General features: G+C 43.1%; 2 protein-coding genes across 4 annotated transcripts in view; both read left to right on the forward strand.

Annotated features, from left to right (window-relative positions):
- Positions 1 to 7655, forward strand: part of LOC135483368 (sodium-dependent dopamine transporter-like) — a 29682-nt gene extending 22027 nt beyond the window's left edge. For 2 of the 3 annotated variants that reach the window (XM_064764215.1, XM_064764212.1), the window contains 4 exons: positions 1582 to 1681; positions 2637 to 2737; positions 3093 to 3260; positions 3464 to 7655. In XM_064764215.1, coding sequence (XP_064620285.1) covers positions 1582 to 1681; positions 2637 to 2737; positions 3093 to 3260; positions 3464 to 3583 — 489 coding nt within the window. In that variant the 3' untranslated portion in view covers positions 3584 to 7655. Of the gene's footprint in view, positions 1 to 1581; positions 1682 to 2133; positions 2234 to 2636; positions 2738 to 3092; positions 3261 to 3463 lie in introns of all 3 variants that reach the window. The other variant, XM_064764214.1, reaches the window with a different exon arrangement.
- A 1228-nt stretch (positions 7656 to 8883) lies between these two features.
- LOC135483369 (serine incorporator 5-like) lies at positions 8884 to 16365 on the forward strand. Its single transcript, XM_064764216.1, has 12 exons — positions 8884 to 9098; positions 9754 to 9921; positions 10393 to 10571; positions 10807 to 10889; positions 11276 to 11369; positions 11868 to 12082; positions 12264 to 12359; positions 12643 to 12832; positions 13088 to 13139; positions 13458 to 13494; positions 13683 to 13821; positions 14185 to 16365. Exons 1-12 carry the CDS (start codon positions 9075 to 9077, stop codon positions 14369 to 14371), a joined length of 1464 nt encoding a protein of 487 aa, XP_064620286.1. The 5' UTR covers positions 8884 to 9074; the 3' UTR covers positions 14372 to 16365.
- The last annotated feature ends 10 nt before the right edge of the window (positions 16366 to 16375 follow it).

Below are 16375 nucleotides of genomic sequence, written 5' to 3' on the forward strand. Positions count from 1 at the left end.
CTACTCATACCATTCTTGCCCTGTTCTGTGCAGAGGACCAGTTCCCCTGTTCCATACCATTCTTGCCCTGTTCTGTGCAGAGGACCAGTTCCCCTGCTCCATACCATTCTTGCCCTGTTCCCAGCAGAGGACCAGTTCCCCTACTCATACCATTCTTGCCCTGTTCTGTGCAGAGGACCAGTTCCCCTGTTCCATACCATTCTTGCCCTGTTCTGTGCAGAGGACCAGTTCCCCTGCTCCATACCATTCTTGCCCTGTTCCCAGCAGAGGACCGGTTCCCCTGTTCCATACCATTCTTGCCCTGTTCTGTGCAGAGGACCAGTTCCCCTGCTCCATACCATTCTTGCCCTGTTCCCAGCAGAGGACCGGTTCCCCTATTCCATACCATTCTTGCCAGTTCTGTGCAGAGGACCGGTTCCCCTGTTCCATACCATTCTTGCCCTGTTCTGTGCAATGGACCAGTTCCCCTGCTCCATACCATTCTTGCCCTGTTCCCAGCAGAGGACCAGTTCCCCTACTCATACCATTCTTGCCCTGTTCTGTGCAGAGGACCAGTTCCCCTGTTCCATACCATTCTTGCCCTGTTCTGTGCAGAGGACCGGTTCCCCTGCTCCATACCATTCTTGCCCTGTTCCCAGCAGAGGACCGGTTCCCCTATTCCATACCATTCTTGCCAGTTCTGTGCAGAGGACCGGTTCCCCTGTTCCATACCATTCTTGCCCTGTTCCCAGCAGAGGACCAGTTCCCCTGCTCCATACCATTCTTGCCCTGTTCCCAGCAGAGGACCGGCTCCCCTGTTCCATACCATTCTTGCCAGTTCTGTGCAGAGGACCGGTTCCCCTATTCCATACCATTCTTGCCCTGTTCCCAGCAGAGGACCGGTTCCCCTGCTCCATACCATTCTTGCCCTGTTCCCAGCAGAGGACCGGTTCCCCTATTCCATACCATTCTTGCCAGTTCTGTGCAGAGGACCGGTTCCCCTGTTCCATACCATTCTTGCCAGTTCTGTGCAGAGGACCGGTTCCCCTGTTCCATACCATTCTTGCCCTGTTCTGTGCAGAGGACCGGTTCCCCTGTTCCATACCATTCTTGCCCTGTTCCCAGCAGAGGACCGGTTCCCCTGTTCCATACCATTCTTGCCAGTTCTGTGCAGAGGACCGGTTCCCCTGCTCCATACCATTCTTGCCCTGTTCTGTGCAGAGGACCGGTTCCCCTATTCCATACCATTCTTGCCCTGTTCTGTGCAGAGGACCGGTTCCCCTGCTCCATACCATTCTTGCCCTGTTCTGTGCAGAGGACCAGTTCCCCTGCTCCATACCATTCTTGCCCTGTTCTGTGCAGAGGACCGGTTCCCCTATTCCATACCATTCTTGCCAGTTCTGTGCAGAGGACCAGTTCCCCTGTTCCATACCATTCTTGCCCTGTTCCCAGCAGAGGACCGGTTCCCCTGTTCCATACCATTCTTGCCCTGTTCCCAGCAGAGGACCAGTTCCCCTGTTCCATACCATTCTTGCCCTGTTCTGTGCAGAGTACAACTCGCGATACCTCCCTCTTCCTAACCCCATCTCTCCCATGTTGCAGGGCGGCGCCTACGTCGTCAACCTGATGGACCGCTACGCGGCTGGCTATTCTATCCTCTTCGCTGTCTTTTTCGAGTCTGTCACCATCTCTTGGTTGTATGGTAAGTGGTATCGTGACCTTGACTTTTGACGACATCGGTGCCATCTAATGCCATCAAAATAGACATATTTACGAAACGTGTTTGTTACGTTTTCGGTTTTCAATGGTTTTGGGTGTCGTGGCACAAGATGGTTCAAATGTCGTCATAAAACTCGTTACTTCTTTTTCACAAAACTGGTGGCGGTTGTCTTTTATTTCCCACCCCTCCCAACCTTTACCCACTACACTGTCCCTTCATCCCCTTACACCATGACACTGAGGTTAGACCACTGGCAGTTGGTCTAAGCCGAACTGACTGGCGTGCAACTGTCGATCTGCTGGGAAGCGACCATTAGCTAATCTTACCCAACTGAAGATGTTTAACCTCACTGCCTCCCCTCCTTCAAAACAAACCGCCACTTGTTCTTACGAGGCTTAGTCAACAAGCAATCTTACACCAATGGCTGTTTTCAGGGCGGTTCATACGTGGTTGAACTATTTAATGCGTATGCTGCTGGCTATTCCATATTGTTTGCCGTTTTCTTCGAGGCAGTGGTCATATCATGGGTGTACGGTAAGTAAGAAGCAAGTCTTGAGATGCACGTCTACCACCTATTCGGTAAGTCGGCAATGTTACATTTCATTGTAATGGTGATGACATGGAAGGCGATCCGCAATGACAGGCTATGTTTTGTTTAGGTCTACTACCTTGGCACGACCATTCCAGTTAATGAACGTACCAGGAGAAGCTGGTTACTTGTAGGGATGGACTATAATGTGCTCAGCGTTCAGCAAGGCTGCTTTCTAGGAGGACAGCGGAACTAGTCTGTGTTAGAGCCACAAGATGGTTCTGTTACCACCTTTGTGTTAACACAGCAGTTTTCTGTTATCAGTCAAGGCTCTGATACTCTGTTTCATCTGTGTTACATTCGGCCACATTGCAAGGTTCTGCTTGAAAGATTCATCTCTGTTTGCAGGTCTTGATCGTTTCTCTAACGACATCGATGCGATGATGGGATTCAGGCCAGGCATCTACTGGAGATTCTGCTGGAAATTCATTGGACCAATTTTCATTCTGGTAAGTGACTATGAGCAGAGAGTCGGATCGTCGCGTTCATGCAAACCGGCAGACGCATACTTTCTGGATAAGAATATGACGGTATTTCTTTGTACGCACTGGAGTTTCCCTGGAATTCCTTTGCGAACGCTGACTTGGCTTCCACTAGAAAATAAACTGTGGAAGCATTCTGTGTCAGAGTATTATCCATCCCTCTTTATAGCTCGCTCGTACAGTTGATGCGATAGTAGATCACTCGGGTAGTCCGGGCTCAATCTAATGTTGATTCTGAAACAGTTACAGTAGTACCAGCTTTTAGTGGTACGTCCATTACCAGCTTGAGGTTCAACCATTATGCCTCTGTCTCTTGTTTCAGTTCATCATGATTTTCGGTTTGATAATGTACGAACCCCTAAGTTACGATAAGTACGTCTACCCGTGGTGGGCCAATCTTCTTGGCTGGTTCATGGCACTCTCCTCCATGCTGTGTATACCAGGCGTAGCCATTATTACATTGATAAGAGAAAAGGGGACGTTTATGGAGGTAAGATATAGCTCAAACCTAGGTAGCTCGGATAATTTAAGACTCAATTGGACCGCGGTACAGCGATCTTCCAAGAAGAAGCCACGAATGATCCCTTGGCTCGATCGCAGCCTGCTTGGGAAGAGCTGGACTATGAATGCAAGTTTACGCCAAGTTTGTTCTCTAAATGGTATTCTAACGTCCAATTCGTTTGTAAATTTCAGCGTTTAAGAAAATCGACCACCCCTTGGAAAGATACTCGCGTATACAATCGCCCGGTGGCGACAAGCACAGATATTCATTTACTGGAGACGCATTACCAAGAACCGGTGAATACTGTATAGATGTGTGGCAAGAGGGACTCCTAACCTATATGTGATACAGGAGTCAGTGTCGAAGTTCAGAAGAGTGTTACAATCGGAGTCGCTGTCACACTTCGAATCCCAGTCTTCAGCAATAACGATTGCCTTATGAATCATTACAAATTACCATCGGAAACTTGTCTCGAAGTATATACTGGATATTCCTTGTGCGGTGGCTCGTTTACATAAAGGAATGACCGAGATTTCGAGAAGCAGAGTGAGGAGTTGATGCCACCGTTCCTTCTCACCGTGAATCAGTCCGGATTCCCAGCTGGATGTAAGGGGTCAACAGCTTCAACTCGTTTAACTGCAAACCGGCTGATAAGGTGGTCTAAGAATGGCGTCAATCTTGCCATTCTCAAATGTTTACAGAAACCCAAACGAAAGAATGTATGGGTGTGAGTGAAATGCTTTCTTGTCATAGAAGGAACAGGAAGCGGCTTTGAGTCATGGCCGCATCGGCGGATAAAGTGCACCACATCCGTATTATATGTAGTCTTCAGTTCTGCTATTTTCTGATGTGCATCCAGTCGCTGGATGAGCGCACAACTGGTGTCCTCCGTCAGTCAGCTCATGAGAGTCGGGTAACTGCGGGAATGGATGGACCTCGTCTGGTTTGTTTTGGGGGTAAACCCGGAGTAAACCAACAAAGATGGCTGAGTTGCCGTTGCCACGGATTGTCTGTGAGGCTTCTGATTTCGGTGGATACGGCGCTGATAGACCAGGCAACACTCGATGGTGGTGACGATATCCCGTCTGGATACTTTTGTATTCGCGAAGTACTATTTTGTAAATAGCCTAATAGGAAGATAGTTCTGTCATCAGTGTATAAAATTTCGCATGTATCAAGAAGCATGTCGGTCTTAGTTGTAGCAACATAAGGTGTAGAGTTCGTATACAAATAGGTTAAATTATATGATGAATATAAGTGTAGATTGTTAGCAATTGAACTACTGTCAGTTATCAATGTAAAGCTGTTGTAGATAAGTATTGAGGAATTTCGAGGATGTTGTAATATAGCCATCTGAGATGTGAGAAGAAATCCAGTTTTCTATGCAAAAACGATGAGGCTAACACTGTGTCTGTATCTCATGTTGTTGATGATATAAGTAATGTAATTGAGAAGGAACCTAATTACCAAACAAAGCGCTCGTTCTATTAAATCGGGGGTTATAGTGTACTGGTACTGTATAAAATGGCTCTTTATCACTTCCACTTGGCCCATCATTAATCCCAGTACGGTAACAGGGGCTGTTCCGATGTCTTTACTTCTTGTCTACCAGTGCACAGGAAAAATGCAGTAGAGTCTGGAAGTCGTTGACCGAATCAATGGCGCTTTCCGAATAAATGGTTCGGCGACTGGTGGCGTCATCGTCCAGTCGGGACACCAGAGATATGGGTATCAAGCTTACCATCCTAGACATGTTAGTTTATGTAGATATCGGGTTTTTAGGAATCACTTTTTGCTGATGCAGAATATTGAAATGTAGCATACATAGGGGCTACATATCTTGCTCCTTGACTGAACCTGTCATTCCACTTCGCACTATCCCGTATTGGAAAGGTGAAGTGAAGGGATAAATTAAAGTTGTATGAATGTTAGTCGATACTACGTTTGGACCTTACGGTTCTAAGTTCGGTATACGCGTGTGGTATCTTTGTAAATACATGTAGTAGGGCCCAGTCAGGCCGTAAGTCTAGAATATCTGTCAACTAGTTATAGCTCTCGGTTTGTTCTGTGGCATTAATTATGTGCAATATCTTATAAATAAATAACGGCAGTAACTTAGCTGCATGTTGACAGGGACCTATCGTCCTGGGTACAGACAATGTCACAATATCACGGTGTTCAAAAATTAGTCTATCTACCTGTATCTTTCTTAGACCAGGTGTAGTTTCGGATATTAGTAAAAAGCTCGTCAAAGCAGCATTGGTCATTTGGGTGATAACATTATGAGTTTGCACGTTACAGATAGTCAGTCACGAACTGAATGAACCAGCACCATGAAATGTTGTCAAAATTTGATAGAATAGTCTTGTCCATACGAATATACGAATGATGTAACGAAAAATATGTCACCTCCTGGTCTAAAGCCGAGTGTAAAATACTTGACTTTCGGAAAGAAATGGACAATGGAACTTAATTCCTTCTTTAGAAAATTAGCTGTAGTCAGTTTCATCCCATTTGATACCGATATTGTGGGAAATGGTCACTTTAACTACATTGAACAGGTCCATATGTTATAAGTGTGATGAACGCTTCATGTCCCAAACCTGAACAATAGTGCAGAGAGCATGTCTTTGTTGGTTGGCAGTCGCCCTGACAATAGAAACGATTTATAATACCCGAACCGGTGTGACAGCGGATATAGTCCCCCTGGAGTCATAGTCCGGTAGCATTGTATTTGATCAATTAAGCAGAATTAAGCAGCATGATCTATTGTACCGCTTACCCTAACCAAAACATTTAGTAATGCGGGCTATTGTTACACGGACTATCAGCCCTAGGACTACTATCCCTTGCACACCGGATCTGATGTTACGTCGTACAAGCACTGTCGTTCTGAACGGCTGTTAATAGAAACGCGGATTCATTCGATTCAAACCCAATCAACCTGACGTAACACACTATTGTTCATATTTTGAACATCTAAACATCGTTCTTGGACATCTCTGTGCAGTCGTCCGTATGCTGGCATGTGAAGTTTGGTCTTCGCATCCAATGACCCTCCTCTCGGGCTCTCGTGGGAATACGGACTTTTTGTAGAATATGTTTGGTACGTTTATACGACATAATAATTAATCAGGTAATACTGTCAAGATCGTATTCACTGTAAGAAGCAAGAGTCTAGGATAATGTGTTTGTTATATGTTAATCAATGTGACTATTTCTATGTTATTACTCATAATGTGACGTACTATTTCATGATATATTCGCGTGCCTCATCTCAAGTTCCGGTTGGGCAGAGGGTTCGGGGGCTGAGGTGTTTACAGTTTATACTTTGGCGGCGTTTGGATGTTAACGACAAAGACGGCCATTAATTGGGGGGGGGGGGGGGGAACGTGCCCTCTTAAAATACCAAGGGAGCCACCTGCTTATGAAGCACGAGTGGGACCGTCGTGTTAGTGCATGCCGGTAGTTCCCCCATACATATGCACATTTCTCCTTCATCCTGTTGTAACTTTAAAAGAAGGTGGTAGATGAACTAGGACACAAGACGTTGCATTAGAAATCAGTGACACATCGGGCCTGAGTTCCAAAGACCAACATTTACTTGTGATTATTACAGTTAAGTTTTTATAGGTTTAATCCTAGTGGATGGTGTCAATTGAATGAAAAGCGACTGGTCTTTCGGTGTGATTGGTAAAAGTTGAATTGAATACCAGACATCGTAATCTCGTGCTTTCCTTATCCCTGGTGAGATTTAAATGAGATTCCCATTTCATAGAGAGAGACAGTCGCGTTTCATTCATTCAGCAGAAATGATTACTTTGTTATTTGACAGACTGTTACATTTGATTATTGAGAATATTACAAAAGTCTACCTTTTTTGCACGATTTCAGATGTAATGTCACATTTTATTGAACAACGATGGATACATGTTAAAGTGTACAGAAATTTTGAAAGCTGGCACCAATTGATCACTTTTTGACCAGCTGTTCTAAGCCTCTCACCATATTGATAGACCTCATACTTCCCGCCGAGAAAGTCTTCTCGAGGGCAGCTTTGGTAACTGATGCATCTCATAATCAGGTAGTGACAAGCCTATCTTCACTCGGCCGGGCGTAAATCTCATAAAAACTGAACCGCTCGGTCTGCACATCCGAAGATCTCATCATGTCGCCAGTGCGATACAATGTTAGGCCTACCCGCGAGGGCTGATTATTAAAAGTTGATCAGTATCATCTGTTTCTGTTAGTCATCCTCACACCAATGAAATGAAACATTATATGGCACTATTGCTATTTACCTCATATTCATAAACATACTTATATGCATGTAAAGTGTTGTAACGTCCTCGTCATTATACAATAAATACGATTAGAGTTGGACATCTCGGAGTTCCTTGATTTCTTAGTCACGATAGTGGTGATCGTTTGGCCAGGAACACCAGTGAAATGGGCCGCCAATTCGGAATGAACCACCTTACTATTCTCCTGCCATCTAGAAGACAGTTTATTTCTCAGTCAGTCATACGGACGATTTAGCGTCCATTGGACAGCCCTCGTCAAAAGTGATGAACAAGAAAAGCCAATGCTAGCTGATCAGGCCTCTTTGGGAGAAAACATAGATTTATAGTATGAGTTTGCAACAGATCCTACGGACGATTTAGCGTCCACTGGACGGCAGCGTCCGTCAAAGAGATAAAAAGAAGTCTTAGCAGGCCTATAGGCTATGGACGATTTAGCGGCCATTGGATGCTTTTGGGGAAAAGTTACTTCTTAGCTCTTTGGCACCAGATCCTACAGTGTCCGAAACGGACGGCAACGTGGAAGAGATGAAGGGAAAACTAATACGAACAGTTTATGGTCTACATTGACGATTTAGTATCCATTGGCTGCTTTTGAAGCCAGCAGACAAATCTAACGTCCGTTGGACTTAGGCCCGTCCTTGTACCTCTGCGTAAGGTGATGAGCGTTCACATCAGTCATCGCGGTAAACTTGGAAATGGTCCCTCGTCCGTACGGATATCCATAAGGAAAAGCGCATGCGTCACTTGTCCTAAATGGAGTTCGTTCGCAACCCCAAGCGGACCCGGCGTACCCGAATGTGACTCGACTCGACTCGACTGTCCTCACGGCAGGCACGCATGCGCGCACTTCGAGCACCCACGGGACTTACATGACTTACGAGATCGACTCGACGCGACTTGACTCGACTGTTTTCAAGGCAGGCACGCACTGCGCGCAGTCTGAGCACCCACGAGACTAACGAAATCGTAACGAACCTCCAACTAATATTTTTTTCCAATGCATTGTTCTCATGGTTTACGATCAAATTAGCTAATACATGTAATAGTGTCTAGAAATAATATTTGGTTTATGAAATTACACTTTTTTTCATTGTTGTTCGCTTAATATTGCCCTATCGCCCTTTTCATGAATCAATTTTGAGCATTATATTTATAACGTATTTATTATAATACGAAATATGACTTTAGAATCGTGTCACAGAAATCTTAGTTTACAAATTACCCGCTATAAGCTAGGTGATTGCGCCCCTAAACCAACTCCCGGAACCCGCAATGAATCCTTACATCTGGTGGTCGAATAGGAACTACGTACTGATTGCAAAATATTTAGCGTTTGGCTTTTGAGAGGATGATGACAGGATGATGGATGGATGTTGATGTTTCCATCCTGAGTTTTCGCATATGACAGTTTGATCCCGATTTCTGGTGATAGTGGTGTTAATTGTCTAAAGAGGCTCTTTTGGTCACCATCTGTTGTCAGTATCTATCGACCAAAATCATGTGCAACTGTTTGAATGCGCAGGTGAGTACACTACCACACTAATCCATACACTATGACAGGATGATAGTGCAGTGGTCTACATTGTTTCAATGCATTGTACAGTAATCTCGCAGATCAGCTGTCTAAAACAGGCAAGTGATGGTGATGTCACCATCAGATATGCGATACGGCTGATCTGTCCAAGGAGGTTCTAACTAACTACTTCTATTCTGAACTGTCAAATCATTTTTAATCGAATCACAGGGATTTGAGGCATTTATACTAAATTTAGTGAGTTAATTTTGCCAATCCTCAGTCTTATATAGGCTAACATACTAGCACCAGGAGGTTTGAAGCTTATATTGGTATCCGTAGTATTATTACTGATCTAAAGGGAATTGCTGAAAAACCTCTATCTCGCAAGGCCAAAGACACCCAAGCCCTGGCCTTGCATGACTGATGATGCTGTCTTGAATAGAGAGGCGTCCTGATAAGACTGGAGATTTTCAATTTAAATGGAAAAACATTTGGGACCAAATCGAATGGTCCTGCTTATAATACAGATGTCCCCTGGGGGAAGACTCCTATGACAATGTAGACAAGAAGTGAGAGGTAACTATGCTGTGACTCACTTGTTCCAATAAAAGACTAAAAGAACAAGTCTGGGTATGACGTAGATGTTTTCGTTGTCCTTCAGATCAACTGTTGCTGCGGTCCCACCTCTTGTTCACTATGTTTTCCCTGCTGCCCGCCAGTGAAGGAGTCGACGTCGACTCGGTTGATGTATGTACTCTTCCTGACGATCATCACCGTGGTGATGTGCCTGATGTTGGCTCCACAGATACAGGACCTTATGCTTCAGAACGTTAGTAGAGGAAAAGAGTGGGTTATATGGCGTGATTATGACATTGAATGATTGAAGTCTAAGACTTCAGATATACCATATGGCATTCGAAGTCAAAGCCTATTACTCTGTTGTCAAGCAGCAAATGCTTGAGGACACTTGTAAACTCCATGGACTTCAAAAGACTTAAAAATATTTGTCCTCCCTGCCACTGACTCAGTCTACATTGTACAGTACATGTTAGGAATACTAAGTTCTTATTCAACATGTTCATTACAAGATCCTTTGCACTATATCATTCATTGGTGTGTTCCTAGACCTATGGTTGCTGCCGAGTGCAGATTGAGATGGACCACCTGGCGATAAATGTGACCTGTTGAAATTCTCTGAATAGTAATGAACAGCTACAGAATCAAGGTATCTTCTGGGGATTACAGAAACGGGTATCCCAATTACGGTGCCCTTAGGCCTTGCATTTGTTCACTATTTCAGGTTCCTTACTTCAACGACACATGTGTCTATCTCGGTGCCGGTGGAGCCTGTGAGCTACTGACAGGCTACATGGCCGTCTACAGACTCTGCTTTGCATTTGTGGTGTTTCATGTCATAATGTGCTTCTTGACAATCTGTGTTAAGTCTGGTGAGGGATGTCGAGGTGGTCTTCACAACGGGTAAGAGTTAGCTATTCCCATATTTATCCGTCACAAGAATATTATTTGCCGTGTAAAGGAAACACTGACTAGTGACTATGATGAACCAGCTTAGCTTAGCTGATTCGCTTCAAATTCTTCAACTGACTGATCAAAAGAAATTCCAATGTACTTGTAGATTGCTACGGGTCCCCCCTCCATGTAAATGCTCAATGCCAGTACATAGCCTGTAAGTCATATGACTTGTTTCTTTCAGGTATTGGTTTGTAAAGTTCATCATCCTGGGTCTTTTCTGTGCAGCAGCCTTTTTTATACCAAACAGAAAAGCGTTTAGCCAAAGTGAGTAGAGTCCACATAGAGTAAACCTGCCCTGGCTACTCATCCCCCCCCCACCCCCCCCCCCCCCAGTTCCTGGCAATTAAATTAAGAGTGGTCTTTACTCTTATTCATGCTGTTAAATCCTCTCTCAATTGTATTTGGATTGTCGATCTCGTCCCCGAACTATTGGCAAAATGAGTGTGCAACTCTGTGGAATCATCAAATAAACATCATTTTACCAATTTTCCTCAAACTGCTGTACATTTACCAATACCAGTATGTCAAGCCTCACTTGAACTCATCGTAGTTGACCTCATTTTCTGACAATATTATCATGTCTTTTACACGGAACCAATCTTATTTTATTCGTCATTGAAGCGCATCCTAACTTGATCATTGTCTTCCAGTCTGGTTGTACGTCGGGATGGCAGGAGGTGCAATATTCATCGCAATACAGTTGATCCTGCTGGTTGACTTTGCCTATGTCTGGAATGCCAGGTGGTGAGTAAATAATGGTTACCCGTACCCCGAGTTCCAACCTCCTCTCCCTGTTACTTGTTCCCCTCTTGAAGTTCCTTCTTGCTGATTGATTGTCTGTGTGGATGACAACCTGATATTGGAGGGGAGTGGCCAATATTCATCGCAATACAGTTGATCCTGCTGGTTGACTTTGCCTATGTCTGGAATGCCAGGTGGTGAGTAAATAATGGTTGCCCGTACCCTGAGTACCAACCTCCTCTCCCTGTTACTTGTTCCCCTCTTGAAGTTCCTTCTTGCTGATTGATTGTCTGTGTGGATGACAACCTGATGTTGGAGGGAAGTGGCCACAATGTTTATGTCTTCTGAAAGGAGGACACCTAACGCTTTACCAGATCGGAGACTTCGTGTTCATCAGAATACATGTATCCACCAGTCTGATGTCACTTAAGTCGTCAACTTTTGTAGCAGCTTTAGAGAAAGTGTGTCCCCATGATTGATAATTTAATACACTATTTACAGGAATCATAAGGGGCGAAAAGGCAGTAAATGTTGGTATGCATTGATCTACATTGTGGCAGTTATCATCTTTCTTGGGAGTGTTGCTGCTGCCATTTTCCTGGCCTATCACTTCACTACCTTGGACCGCTGTATGGAGAATAAGATCTTTATCGGAATCAATGTGCTCTCTTGTGCTGTCTTCTCCATACTCTCCGTACTTCCATGTATTCTAGGAGGTGAGTCCGAACAGATTTCCTTAATACACTTGCATTAAAGTTTTGTTTTTAAAAGATTATAGAAGTTTGACCTAAATATTGGTATCTTATAATTGATAACATAACTTGTTGGGTAGCACGCCAGCGCAAGCAAGATACTTGAGGATAGATGTCTTCACATTATCTCTTTATTTCATTTCAGAGAATCCCAATGCAGGAGCTCTTCCATCATCTATAGTGTCTGCCTATGTGATGTATCTGACCTGGTCAGCTATGCAGAGTGAACCTCCTGTTCTAAGTAAGTGGTTGTGACAGTATAATGCTCCAAAATAATGGCTGAACTTGGTCCCCCAGCCATGTACTTGATAGGGCAAAAAGTGAAGAACAGATCTTTATATGAATACATAATAACTAATCTTGACGTGTATGTATTAGATTCGGATGTCCTAAGGATTAATTGGACCAGTACTTCATGTATGCTGAAGGTGATTGTTAAGCAATAATGCATTGCAGCATTTCATTGTTGACCTTCTACGATGATCGAAACACATCTGTGCTCATGGTTTTCCTTTATGTTCCAGTCCCCATCGAGTACCCTGAAGATAACCCTGTGGCCTTAATGAAGCTGGGAGCTATCATACAGGATCCTGTCACCCACAACTATACAAAGATATTTTGTCGGCCGAAACCCAAACTGTTTGGAGGCAAGGCAGACATGGTGTCTGCATATGTGGGTCTACTTGTAGTCGTCATTACAGCTGTCTATTGTTGGTGAGTATAAACCAGTCTTGATTCAGTCTAGTGTCAACTTGGTAAAGGCCCTTACTGGCAAGTCAGTTGTCAACCTTCAGGTTCATTAGAGTGTCTACTTAATATATTCTTATTTCTATTTGCCCATTTTAGAAAGCAAATTTGACCTAATTCTGCTCTTTTGATTGGACAGTACCACCGGAACTTTCTCAAATCCCTGAATCGCGATGGTTCATGCTTGTTGTGTCTCATTCATGTCCATTATCTTCCTTCCAGTCTTCGAACCTCGCAACAAGCCTTCCGCCTTGGAGTTGCAATTGGAGAGCCGGTGAGCACATTGTTTGCATGAATATTACTTCTTCAATTCTTACCTTGGTTGCTTCGAAAGACAAACACATTCGATTCAGGTTTGGAAATTGGGCCACTCCTTTTTCCACTGAGCGTACATCATTGTACATGAGTGATAGCTTATGCCAATGGCAAGCAAAATCACACAGTTTCCATTACTCAGTGTTGATTCCAGCAGTACAAGTACCAATAATCCATATGGGGCTCACACTCAGTTTTCTATTTGAGGTCCAAGACAGATTTGAGTGTAGATCAAGAGATGATAACCCTTGCAATGATGATATCCTCTAACTTTCAGAATCCCAACCGGAGGCTCTGCAACTGTTGTGGCAAAAGTAAGTATAGGTAGTTGTATTTCATTGAAAATGCTCTAATGCTCACATCTCTTATCACTAAGTGAGGCTTTCATTCGACACTTTAGTCTGGCATCTCTTGTTCAATTGCCAAGCTGAGTACTCTATGTGCCTGTCAGAAAGTTTATACTGTTGTAGGTTATGCTACAAAAGTCTTTCTATCTTAACAGGGACCAAAATAGCCAACTGTGGTGGCCAGAAAGTGATATACAATGACACAGAGAAGGTCTCCTACAGCTATCCTTTCTTCCATGTGATCATGGCACTGGCGGCACTCCATGTCATGATGCAACTTACAAATTGGTTCAAGTAAGTGGGAAACAAGGGGAGCAGTAATTCCAACATAGAGCCATCCTATTCAATCATCTCTGTCATTTATGTTGGTGTATTGTAAGTTACAGAGTTCTTGTACCCTATCTGACTTGGTAACGGAAATGTCTTCTTTGTTTGGCATAAGAGCCGGATTCTGTTAGTCTTCATTGAGGGGGGCAGTTACTTGTCATGACCATGCCAAAACTTAATCGAGCAGAAATCTCTCGAGTCAATCATCTTAGGGCTGAGACACATGTGAGGTCAGCCAGGGAACGACTGTGATGTACAACTGCTCAGAAAAAGCTGTCTGTCTTGAGTGTCGGCCATTGATTGAAGTTTGTACTCCATTCACCATTGCAGGCCAGAAAATATCAACCTGGAGAAGTTTGGTTTCAGTTGGACGTCAGTTTGGGTAAAGATGGCATCGAGTTGGCTCTGCATCTTCATCTATACGTGGACCCTGTTCATCCCCCAGTGCTGTCCAGGCAGGGATATTGCCAAGTTATACAGGGAGGAAACTGAAAGTCTCCAGGATTCAACTGTTTAGCTACATAATCTCGTTAACGATACCTCACCATGTAGCAATACAGGTTTGCGTATTGAGAGCCTTGAGAGAAATTTTCTGAACTTTCCAAACCTCATGAATGTTTTCATTTGAAAGTATTTTTGTGCCTAGTCTTCAATATTGTCCTTGTCTTGTGGATTATGGGAAGATTTTATTCTAGAAAGTGTTCAAGTATCTGTCAGTAGTATTATCCACTGAGCTGTCTTAAGGAAAGGGTGGTGTGTTACTTTGTACCAACCATAGTTGAAATAGTTCTCCATGGGGTGTTATCTGATTTTGAAGATTTCGCTTCACAGTATTTTCACAGTTTGGAAAATGCAGCATTTTTTAAGGCCTAATTTTAAGGATACGATTCGCTACATTTTTGGAACAAAAGATGGCGAAAAATGTTTTTGCATTCACTCAGTTATTGGTGCTAAGAAAATATTAGGACTTCCAAAATTTGCGTCTTTTGAGGATCGGGGGGGGGGGGGCAGGGTTATGGAGAATAGCTTGCAAGATTCACAGGAGAGATGTTGACATCAGTGTGTGTGGTATATTGTTAAGACATATCGTACATATGGAGATCTGTGGAACTTGGGACCATATTCACTGAATAGTTGAACCAATCACAGACAAGTAGCTTGATTACCAAGGCCAAGCCGGAACATGAGGTCATGGCCATTAGACGGCTTGGTATCGCCAACCCATCGTCTGTGTAAATTGAACATATTGAATGATATTAAACAATCATGTGCTCAATATCTAACATAAATTAAATACTCAGAACCTGTCTTAGATTGGTGAGACAAGAGTATATCCACTTTTGAGCAGATCTTGCTCCCTGTTTGTAACCTTGGGTGACTCGTGTTGAGAATATGTGTGATAACTTGAATCAGAGATTCGTGTATTTTCGATTTGGAATAAATCAGGGAAAGCACACATGAAGTTCTATGATCGCACATTATTTTAAAGCAAACAATGCACGCAGTTTTAACAAAAATATAATCATTTTACTTAATGATATCGATAAAGAGATTTAGCAATGTTTATTATAACTTTTATGGGTGAATATATCAGGGTTATTAACTCTGTGTGTAAGGACAGTGAGATATTGTTCACCATTTTCATTGCATCGATATCCATCATTTTGCTGGTCACATATGAAATCTTTTTTCATTTCATTTATTTCATTACTGAAAGCATTTTATACTCATGTAAAGGAGATTCTATTTTAGTGCTTTGTTATGTTTTTATAGTATGTATATAATTGTAAGAGTTATTGAATTTGTGTACGAATTTTATGAGATGAATCATAAATTAGACTCTATGCAAGGTTTAAGCGAAGGCATGCGAGTTTCATGGACTGTTGTGAGATGTAGAATTTTGGAATTGGTATTTTTACAAACAAGAATAGGTTAGAATCTCTAATCTATCCTCACAGAAACCAATCTTGCTTGCGAAAATCACTTGAACATATTAAACCAGTCAGATACCGTCGGGATCCAACTACATATGTACATTCATCATATTACCATGCAGTTCACATACTTGTATTATGTCACCCACGAAAATGTGTATTTGATGGACATTTTGCTGCCCTTGCCATTTTAGAGGAGTAGGGGCAATATTTGAGCTTGTTTGGCCTGGTGCAGTACTGCTCTCACAATGAGCTGTACCTCTCTCACTCCCCTCAATGAGCAGTGCTGGCATATTAGTTGTGAATTGTTCCGTGAACATACATGTAGACGTCTGTTTATATTGTATGTGTTTATTTGGCAACGTGCTTCCTTGTGACCGGAGTAAGGTAGAGAATGTAAATTGTGCTAATTTTGATATCATTGGAAACTCTGTAATATTGTAATCACTTTCAGTATGTAACTTTTTTACTCTGTTCATAAAACCCATGTTAAGAGTGTGCATTAGATTATGACTGCTCCAGAAGAGTTAATTTTGTTACTTGAATTGAAGATTCAATAAATTTGTTCCGCCTCTGGGTAAAACAGT

This window comes from Lineus longissimus, chromosome 2 (genome assembly GCF_910592395.1).
Source record: "Lineus longissimus chromosome 2, tnLinLong1.2, whole genome shotgun sequence".
NCBI classification, from domain to species: Eukaryota; Metazoa; Nemertea; class Pilidiophora; order Heteronemertea; family Lineidae; genus Lineus; species Lineus longissimus.